At 41.8% G+C, this 11,066-nt stretch overlaps 1 protein-coding gene across 1 annotated transcript in view; it reads left to right on the top strand.

The window, feature by feature from the left end:
* Positions 1-448: 448 nt before the first annotated feature.
* The window catches only part of Actr2 (actin related protein 2), a 42,286-nt gene continuing 31,668 nt past the window's right edge, over positions 449-11,066 (top strand). The window contains exon 1 of the mRNA XM_042691154.1: positions 449-598. Coding sequence (XP_042547088.1) covers positions 551-598 — 48 coding nt within the window. The 5' untranslated portion in view covers positions 449-550. The remainder of the gene's footprint in view (positions 599-11,066) is intronic.

The raw sequence follows: 11,066 nt of genomic DNA, 5'->3' as shown, positions 1-11,066 counted from the left end.
CGTCTGTGCCCTGAAAAGGCCTGGAACCCAGGCACACCAAGCCATGTTCAATGATAGAACATCCTAGGGCCTCCAGGTTTGCTCCCTGTCCTCCCAGCTAGCGGCGCCGCCACATTCCTCGGCCACCTCGCGGCACGCACGTTGTGTTTCACCTGCCAGCATCTTCGGGAATCCAGGACGCCGCGCCCTTAATTCCAGCAACCCAGAAGTCAGCCGCCATTAACACCAGACAGAGCGCCGGAAGCCAGGCTGTAAGACTATTCGGGCGCGGCATCCGTGACGTCACACCTGGGCAGCTGTCTTCTTATTGGACGCCACCGCTGCCGATCTCCGCTTCCTGCCTTCCGTCCTGCCCCTTCTGCACCGGGCTGTCTGATAAATGGCGGGCGGGCGGGGCAGAGCGGTCACTTCCGGTTGGGGGAGGGAGAAGAAAGTTGAGCCGAGGGAGGGGCCTCGAAGAAGGAGGAGGAGGAGGAGGAAGAGGTTCGAGCCGGGCGGTGGCAGCGGTAGTGGGCTGTGCGGACCGAAGCGGCTCTCCTCAGGGCGGACGATGGACAGCCAGGGCAGGAAGGTGGTGGTGTGCGACAACGGCACCGGGGTAAGCACCGGCTGGGATGCGGCGAGGCCGCCGGCCTGTGCACGAGGCGCAAGGGCTCCTGGCTCCGGGCGGCTGTCCAGGGCCCAGGGGCGAGCGGGCGCGGGGCGACCCTTCCCGCCCCTGCGTGCGTCGGGAGGAGCAGGCCGGGCCGGGGTCTTTCTGCAGCCCGGTCCTTCCCCCCTCCACCCCCTTGATAGCCAGCCAGCTCCGCAGCCCCGATCGTGGCGGACGGACACCTGGGCCCGACCCCTTTCCTGTGGCCCGGAGGGGTCGGCTCCTAGCTGGAGCTGCGGCTTTTTGCCGGAGGGGCAAACAGCAGTTTGCCTGTTGCGTGTAGCGAGGAGGGTTCCATTTCCTATCTTCACCGGTGTGTGACGGGGAGAGAGACCTTGAGGCCTTCCTCTTCCTGTATAGCTGAAGGTATCGAATGGCAGGCAGGAAACGCGTTTACTGAAGAAGGAGAAGAAGAAAAGGGAAGTGCTGTCATGCATTGGGCCCCTGTTCTTGGCGCTGGGCTTCAGGAGGATTTGTTACCCTTTTTCTTAACCCTTCTGTCAGCCTGTGTTTCTTGAGGTTTTGTTTGTGTTTTAAAGGTTGCAGAATACTTTGTGCTTTGTCTTCTGGTACATTGGCCCACACACAGCCCCCGCGGATACCAGCATGTTCCTTGAGATGATTGATGTTTGGGAGATCTAGGATCCTTCCAAGTGTTAATTCCACTCACTTTGGGGGGGAGGGGAGAGATAATGTTTTGGTTCCTCCTTCTCCACCTTCATCCTCATCCTCCCCAACCCCAAGTGTAGTCTTTTTTTGGGGGGGAGGGGGGGTCCAGTCATGGGGCCTGAACTCTGGGCCTGGGTGCTGTCCCTCAGCTCAAGGCGAGTGCTCTACCACTTGAGCCACAGTGCCACTTCTGGTTTTTTGGTGGTTTATTGGAGATAAAGAGTCTCATGGACTTTCCTGCCCAGGCTGGCTTTGAACTGTGATCTTCTGATCTCAGCCTCCTGAGTAACTAGGATTATAGGTGTGAACTACCAGCGCCTGGCTAAAACACCTTTTTTTGGGGGGGAGGGGGGGGTCCAGTCATGGGGCCTGAACTCTGGGCCTGGGCGCTGTCCCTCAGCTCTTCAGCTCAAGGCTAGCGCTCTACCACTTGAGCCACAGCGCCACTTCTGGCTTTTTTCTTTTTGCTTATGTGGTGCTGAGGAATCGAACCCAGGGCCTCATGCATGCAAGGCAAGCGCTCTACCACTGAGCCACCTTCCCAGCTCAAGTGTAGTCTTAATTTGTTAAAATCATGCTCAAAGAGTGATTTAGAAACTATTTGAAAGTGGGTTCTTTCCATCACCACCACCCCATTAAACTATATATTGCGTTGGGGGGTGCGGTCAGCAAACTTATTTTGGTTGAGTGCTATAGTGATTCCTAACCACTTTGGTAGTATAACATTTTGTTACTCTTCTTGCTCCTTCCTTCTCATAAATGTGACATATGAATTAGAATAAATGTTACTTGAACTTTAAAACTCACTGGGAACTGAATTGTTGAGGGGAAGAAAGAGCAAGTCTCTCTTGTGTGTTTTCTGTATTAAGGATATTTATGTATTCGTAAACATATGGAAATTACATAGGGATGCACAAAAAAAAAAAACGTTCATATTGGTTAACTCTAACACAAAGGATAAGGTTGTTAGGGAAGACTGGTAGGACTTTATGACCTTCTAAATTCTTAGGAAAATTGTCTTTTTTTTAAACATGTATGGGTACATTTATGAATATATATTGCTCTTACAGCTAAAATTCAAAGATGCTTTTTTGAAAACTATCATGATTTTTACTGTAGTCTCAAAAGTTTAAAACCTTCAAAATTGAAGTTAAAGTATTTTATGGCTGTGCCCAATACTTTAGTTAGAAACTAAAAGCAATTGTATTTTAATGCATTTCTGTTTTTAAGTTATATTTTATCTTTAAGTAGCTGTTAGTATTCAGCAAATGCATTACTTCTTTTTGAGGATTCTAGGTGATGTCACCTGTGATATATAGGGTGTGTGTGTATATATATATATATATATATATATATATATATATATATATATACACATGCATATTTCACATACATGCACACATGAGATTGGCTGTTTGCAGTGTTTGGAAAGGAACCAAGGACCTCATGAATACTAGTCCAGTGCTCTACTACTGAGTTACATCTCTCGCTACTGTGAGCTAACTTTACATTACTGTTTTTCTAGTTTAGCCAACATTAGGAAGCTAAACATATTACTGTTAGTCTAATACAAAACCAATTTGTTTTGTTTTGTTTTTTGGTCGTGGGGCCTGAATTCTGTCTGGTCCGGGGCACTGTCCCTTAGCTCTTCAGATCAAGGCTAGTGCTCTGCCACTTGAGCCACAGCACCACTTACAGCTTTTTTTGTTTATGTGGTGCTGAGGAATCGAACTTAGGGCCTCATGCAGGAAAGGCAAGCACTCTACCACTGAGCCACCTTCCCATATAATCAAAAATTTTAAAACCTGTTCCTTAGATCAAAAGACCAGTTACTTTGACATCTTAAAAAAAAAAAGTGGCCGGGCGCTGGTGGCTCACGCCTGTAATCCTAGCTACTCAGGAGGCTGAGATCTGAGGATCGCAGTTCAAAGCCAGCCCGGGCAGGAAAGACCGTGAGACTCCTATCTCCAATAAACCACCAGAAAACCGGAAGTGGCGCTGTAGCTCAAGTGGTAGAGCGCTTGCCTTGAGCTGAAGAGCTGAGGGACAGCGCCCAGGCCCAGAGTTCAAGCCCCACGACCGACAAGAAAAAAAAAAAAGAAGTGTAAGCCAGGCACCAGTGGCTTACACCTGGATTCCTGGCTAGGAGTTCAAACCTCACGACCTACCAAAAAAAAAAAAAGTGTAGCCAATTAAAAAAAAGTATGTAGTTAATTTTATGTTTAAAATTTAGTTATGAAATGTATCCATATTTTTCCTATAAACATGATTGGCTGTGGTTTATAAATTAGCTCTGGTGTGAGTCATAGCAACAGGAATGCTGTGACATTTCTAAAAATTTAGAGTAGGAACTGCTTAGATTCTGTATAATGTTTCTTAAGCACTTAGACTCATAGACCTCAGTGGTCATCTAGGTTCTATGTGGGTACACAAAGTTACAATTATTTCTTTACAATAAAATAGTAAGACATTCAGCTGGGTGCTGGTGGCTCATACCTGCAATCCTAGCTACCCAGGAGGCTGAGCGCTGAGATCTTAAGGCTCGCTGTTCAAAGCCATCCTGGGCAGGAAAGTCTGTGAGACTCTTATCTCCAATTAATCACCAGAAAACAGGAGGTGGTACTGTGGCTCAAGTGATTGAGTGTTTGCTTTGAGCTGAGGAGCTCAGGAACAATGCCCAGGCCCAGAGTTCAAACCCTACAACGAACAAAAATAATAATAAAAAGACATTCAGTTTTAAACTTTAAAATTTCATGGGAATAGTTGTATTTTCACTTGTTCCTTACATGCTTTAGATTTTAAAATTATATGGCTGTCTGAGAAGGTTTTTGTTTTTGTGGTGCTGGCTGCTGAACCCTGGACCTCAGGCATGCCAGGCAAGCACTATACCACTGAGCAGTGCCATACTCCCAGTATCACGAAGTTGATTTTTTTTTTTTTTAATTTGTTTTTTTGGCTTTGGGTTTTGAATTCTGGGCCTGGACACTGTCCCTGAGCTCTTCAGCTCAAGGCATGTGCTCTACCCTTGAGTCACAGCACCACTTCCAGTTTTCTGGTGGTTAATTGGAGATAAGAGTCTCACTGACGTTCCTGCCTGGGTTGACTTTGAACTGTGATCCTCAGATCTCAGCCTCCTGAGTAGCTAGGATTACAGGTGTGAGCCATTGGCACCCAACAAACCATTGATTTTTTTTTTTTTCAATCCTTCTAACAGCCCCCAAGTTTGTTTGATCCCATGCCAGATATTGGCCCTGCTTTATTTCCTCACTGTCTTCCCACTGTACTATATCTTATTAGAGTGGCTGTGAGAAGTAATACTAATCAATAGTTTATATGCTTTAGACTCTTAACCATTCTGTTTACTTCTGAAATACAGCTACTGAAAGTTGCCATATAGACAAAAATTTGGAGCTCTGATTAAGCTCTAGGTTTGGGTCCTCTCAAGTTGGGCCTGGGTCTTTGGTAATGTTTATCCCCTCATCAGCTTTGAGTTCAGTTACTAACCAAAAGCAGCCTTCCCTCTGACTTAGTAAGATTTAGTGACATGGAGAAGCTTATAGCACTAGGATCCTTGTATTTTCATTTGCAAGTCACATTTGCAGTGGATTATGGTCTGCTTTTATCTTTATGGTTATATATTGAATTTAGGAGTGTTTGAAATAGAAACTAGAACCCCAGTGGTTTCATTCTGCAGATTTGTTCTGGAAGAAAAGAATACCTCAGCCAAGCATTGGTGACTCACATCTGTACTCCTACTTATTCAGGAGGCTGATATCTGATGATTGCTGTTCAAAGCCAGCCTGGACAGAAATCTGACTCTTGTCTCCAATTTACCACCAGAAAACTAGCCTTGAGCAAAAAAGCTAAAGAACAGTGCCCAGACCCTAACTTCAAAACACCTAACCGACCTTAAAAAAAAAAAAAAAAGCCTCAGTGGGCTAAGGTATTATTGTATGATTAAATTAATATGCCAGTACTATCAGATAAAATTAGTAAGAAAAAAATGCAAGGCTGATAAGCGCAAACAAAACTTTATAAATTATGATTTATTTTGTGCCAGTCCTGGGACTTGAATCCCAGGGCCTTGGGGGCTGTTTCCTGAGCTTTTTTGCTCAAGGCTACTACTCTATCACGTGAGCCACAGCTCCACTTCCTGTCTTGAATTTATTGGAGATAAAACTCTCACAGACTTTTCTGCCTGGGCTGGCTTTGAACTGTGACCCTTAGATCTCACTCAGACTCTTGGGTAGCTAGGTTTCAGCCATGAGTTACATGCATCTGGCTATAAATTCTGATTTTTTAAAGGGAAAAGTTACTTTTAGAGCAGATGAAATTTTCTTCATTTTTACTTGAAGGTATAGTCTACTCATACTCTTACCATTTGATGACTCAGTAGGAAGTAAAAGCAAGTTTAAAACCACAGTACTAAGAAGAGGAAACTATATATGGTAAAATCTAGTTCTTAAACACAGCCTGTTACACACCACAAGGGAACTAAGTCACCAAGCGGTATAATTGGTGCATGGGAATTCTAGGATTAACATAAGCCCTATTAGTAGTCTAGAGAAGAATATTTCCTTAGTATTTTATATTGTTATGGCTTAGATTTATTAATGCTGATTTTTTGGAAAAAGGGAATAGTAAGATTATCTGTTTTTATCATTGAAAATTGGATTCTTTTAGTTATATTTTTAGTTACATTATTTTAGTTACATTCTTGTTGTAACTATTGATGCATTCACATTTGAAATAATGAGAAATAGTCGTTTCTGCTGTTTTGATGTAATATCTAAAACCCTGTAGGAATGCTAGCACTAAATACTAAGACACCATCTGCTTTCAGTAAGCTACTGTTTAGACAGACTAAATAGTTCGGTAAGTGACTGTTACCTTTTTTTTTTTGTTTTTGGTCTGTTGTGGGGCTTGCATTCTGGGCCTAGGTGCTGTCCCTCAGCTCTTCAGCTCAACGCAAGCACTCTACCACTTAAGCCACAGTGCCACTTCTGGTTTTCTGGTGGTTAATTGCAGCTAAGAGTGTCATGGACTTTCCTGCCCAGGCTGGCTTTGAACCATGATCCTCAGCTCTCAGCCTCCAGAGTAGCTAGGATTATAGGTGTAAGCCACAGGCATCCAGCTTTCTTCTTTTTTTAAGTTGTTATTATTAAGGAGTTGTGCATAGGGGTTACAATTCCATGTCAGGTAATGAGTACATTACTTTTTTGGACAATGTCACCCTTTCCTTTGCTTCCCCTATTTTCCCTATCCTCTCCCTGCCCACAAGTTGCATAGTTTATTTTTTACGTAGTATATATTGAATACAATGAATGTATTTGTTCACATTTCTTCCCTTCATTCCTGTGCTCTTCTTTTGCCTCCACCTAAAAAGACAACAACAACAAACAAAAAGCGGGCTGGGAAGGTGGCTTAGCTGGGCTGGAAAGGTGGCTCAGTGGTGGAGCGCTTGCCTTGCATGCATGAGGCTCTGGGTTCAATTCCTCAGCACCACATAAGTAAAAAAGAAAAATGCTGGAAGTGGCACTGTAGCTCAAGTGGTAGAGCACTAGCCTTGAACTGAAGATCTGAGGACAGTGCTCAGACCAGAGTTCAAGTCCCACACTGACCAAAAAAAAAGAAAAAAAAAAGGCAACAAAAAACATGTTTCCATTTTCTGGAATTGACTGATACCTTTCATTGAAAAGCCAGACTTATCTAATCCCTTCCTTCTTCCCTTCTTTCCTCCTTCCTGTTTTCCTCCCTCTTTCCCTCCCTTCTTTTCCCTCACCCTTCCCCCCTTTTCCTCCCTTTAGTAAAACAACAATAAATTGTGTAGTTCAAGATTTCCTCCCCCCCCCCCTTTTTTTTTTGTCATTTTTGGGGCTTGAAGTCGGGGCCTGGGCACTGTCCTTAAGCTTTTTGCTCAAGGCTAGCACTGTACCATTCTGAGCCACAGTGCCACTTAGAGTTTTCTGGTGGTTAATCCTGCCCAGGCTAGCTTTGAACCACAATGCTCAGATATTAGCCTCTTGTGTAGCTAGGATTACAAGCAAGAGCTACTGGCGCCTGGCTTTGAAAATTTTTTAAACATGAGGACCCATCTGCACAAGTATAATAGTAGAAAACATTGATATGATTATTACCACCTTGTCATGTGTTTTTACCATTTGTATGTGGCTCCAGATAAAGGGGAGACCTGTCAACATGAGCAACCTCTTCTTTGAACCAGGGTTTGATATATATCTTAGATTCCTTCACCTCCAACTTCTGTTGTTATAGCCCATGCAATGAAGTCATTTATTTCTAGTGTGTAAAAGATGGCCATTACAAACTTGTACATTTTCAGTCATTCATTCTCTACTTTTCTTTGAGAACAGTTATGAGCATTATTATATAGTTACATAATGTGAGCATTATTATCCTGACAAATGCTTACTTTTGTTCCATCCAGCTTCTATATCTGTTCATTCTTTTGAAGTTAAACTTAAGAACTTAGTATTAAAACAGTATTTTTGTTTTACACTCAGGAATTGTGCGTAAATTATGACTGGTATCAGAAGAACAATTATGATGGCTTTTATTTATACTGAAATTTGTGTATGGTTATAGTAATAATAAAGAACATTTATTCTACACTTCCATATGGCTTAAGATTATATATATATGAGATGAGCTGGGTTTTGACCCAATGACAAAAGAGTTTTCTGTTTTAAGAGGTAAAAGTGTGAGAGGTTTTATGGGGATTCTTTGGGATACAGGGCAGGGTCTCATAATAGGTAGCACAGGTTGTCACTTGAGGTCCTCTTGCTTCAGCTTCACAATTTTGGATTACAAAAGTGTACCACCACACCTAACGAGACTATTCTTTTCCTCTGTGTAGTTGTTTCTCTAAGATTTTTGTAGTTCATATCAATAAATTACTTGGAAAAACACTGAAGAACAATGAACTAGTTCTCCTGAATTCTGTTTTAACACTCCTTTGAGATAGGAACAATATTCTGGTTCTTCACTATCAAATGAGAAAGTAGATATAAAAAGGCATCTTCCCTATTGCATGTGCCTACCTACCACACTAACTCCTGCCTTAAAAGATAATCCAGGAGGAATTTTACAGTATTAAACTTTTAGAAATGGGTACTTGAGCCTAACAAATGTCCTTGCTTTGATGGTTTAATGGTAAATTGGCAAGAGATTAAGTTTTGTGTGTTTGAAAATATGTATCTTTTTCATTTTTATTTATTGATATTGTTATTATAAAAGTGATATACGGGCTGGGAAGTTGGCTCAGTGGAAGAGCGCTTGCCTTGCATGCCTGAGGCTCTGGGTTCGATTCCTCAGCACCATATAAGCAAAAAAGAAAAAAAAGCCGGAAGTGGCGCTGTGCCTCAAGTGGTAGAGTGCTAGCCTTGAGCTGAAAAGCTGAGGGACAGCACTTAGGCCCAGAGTTCAGGCCCCACCACCGGACCAAAAAAAAAAAGTGATATACGGAGAGGTTACCATTTCCTAAGTCAAATGAGTACCTTCCTTTCTCTCTTTCTTTCTGTCTCTCTCTATGTTTCTCTATCTTTCTCTCTTTCTCCTTTCTCTCTTTGCTTCTTTTTGTTGGTTGTGGGGCTTGAACTCTAGGCCTGGTTGCTGGCCCTCAGCTCTTCAGCTCAAGGCTAGTGCTCTACCACTTGAGCCTCATGCATGTGAGGCAAACACTCTACTGCTGAGCCACCTTCCCAGCCCCATGAGTACATTTCTTTTTGGACAGTGTCACCCTTTCACACTCTCCCAGTTTTTCCGTCTTGTCCCCACCCACAAGTTGTATAGTTTATTTTCAACATACTGTCTTGTGAGTACTACTGCTGCATTTGTTCACCCTTTGTTTCTCCCATTTCTGTGTCTGTCCCTTATCCCCCAAAGACAGAAAAATATATCTTAATTATATGTTTTATTTAGGTTCTGAAATTAAGCAAACTGAAAGGATAGAAGTTCCGGTAAAATTGGTAATATGACATTTCCCAATTTGAGACAGGTTTTTCATAACAGCTTTAATCTGTTCAAATCATAATTTCAACATTAAAAAAAACTGGAGTGCAACCAAAATTCTGGATTGCAGAATGTTCTAGGCTGTTTTTAATTAAATGTTCAGCATCTTCAACAAGGTTGTTATAGAGATATTTGAAGATTTTTTGTAGCTTGGATAGTCAAGCGTTTAAGTTGTACTATATCAAACAAGATTTTCTTGCATATATTCAGGAAATTGTCTGCTTTTGTATTATTACAGCATGTATGACATTCAGGTAATTTTTCATCCTAATTCTTCTTAAAAATATATGGTACATAGAGTCCTAGAAAAAAATACTTTTCCTAAATCTTAAAATGCAATTTCCCCTTGGTATCCACAGAGGACTCATTCTAACACACACGTACACAGACAGATGCTGAAACCTCAGCAGGACCCTGTGTAAAATGGCATCATATTCATACGTAGAATATCAATTACACTATGTAATTGCTATGTAAATAATTGCATTGTTTAAGGAATGATAGCAAGCCTGTCCGTTCTCAGTACAGATACAGGTGTTATTTTTCCTTCAAATATGATTTAGATTTAGTTGGGTCCATAGAAGTAGAATCTTAGTTTTGTGTTCTTAAATCAACAAATGTTTTTAGTATTTATTGATCATTATTATATGCCTATTATGTGCTTGAAACTGTTTAGGCACTTGTGTTTCTGCAGTAGACAAAAGAATTCTTTTTTTTTTTTTGTCTTTTCTTTTTTGGTACTGGGGATCGAACCCAGGATGTTGTATTTCCTAGGCAAGTGCCACTAAGCTATATCCCAGCCCCAAAAGAATTCTTATCTTTTGCTGAATTAAGACTCATTAAAGTGGTAGAAACTTCTATTACATTTTGTGTGTTTATGTGCACATGTGCTGACACTGAAGCTTGAACTCATAGCCTCTTAGTCATGGCCTATACTCTTCTACTGGACTTCCAATTTTTTGCTAGTTAACTGGGGATAAGAGTCTTTCAGATCTGTCTGTGAGTCACAAGCACCCAGCTACATTTCATTTCTTAGTATTGCTTTTTCCTATACTTTGAAATTTTTACTTGTCTTTTCCTCTCAAGATCTGCTCTTAAAAATGTAATTTTTTTTCTTTTATGCATTTATTTCTAACGCATTTATAAGATTATTTCTCTGTTGCTTTGTATGTCCCTACCCCACAGTATAACCCCTGCTTTCACTGTATTTGATGTCGGTATAATTTGTGGAGGGGAAGGGGAAAAACAAGTTGTTTAAATAAGGATACAGGTGGGCCCGTTGCAACAATGAGAAGTACAAGTTGTCATGTCAAAAACGAACTTTACAACTTTGGTGGGGGTGGGGAGTGTGTGTGCGAGGATTGGGTGGGGGACAGAGGGAGGCTGGGAAGGGATGGGAAGGGGAAACAAAGGAGGAGGCTACAATGCTTGATAAGAAATGTACTCATTATCTTGCCCGTCTAATTGTAACCCCTCTGTACAGTATTTTCACAATAAAAAATAAATAAAAATTTTAAAAAATGTAATGTACTGCCAGGTATGGTTTATTGCATCTGTAATTCCAGCTACTTAGGAGGCAGGAGATCAGGAGGATTACAGTTCAAAGCCAACCTTGGGCAAAAAGTCTCAACCAATAAGCAGATTGTTCATGTTTGTGGTCCAAACTATGGAAGACTAGGTTGGAAGAATGCAGTTCAGGCCTGTGTGTGTAAATAGG

Source organism: Dipodomys spectabilis, unplaced genomic scaffold (genome assembly GCF_019054845.1).
Source record: "Dipodomys spectabilis isolate Male_0828 unplaced genomic scaffold, ASM1905484v1 ptg000141l, whole genome shotgun sequence".
Taxonomy (NCBI): domain Eukaryota; kingdom Metazoa; phylum Chordata; class Mammalia; order Rodentia; family Heteromyidae; genus Dipodomys; species Dipodomys spectabilis.
Note: the sequence above shows the minus strand (reverse complement) of the source record. Positions and strands in the feature narration are given on the sequence as shown.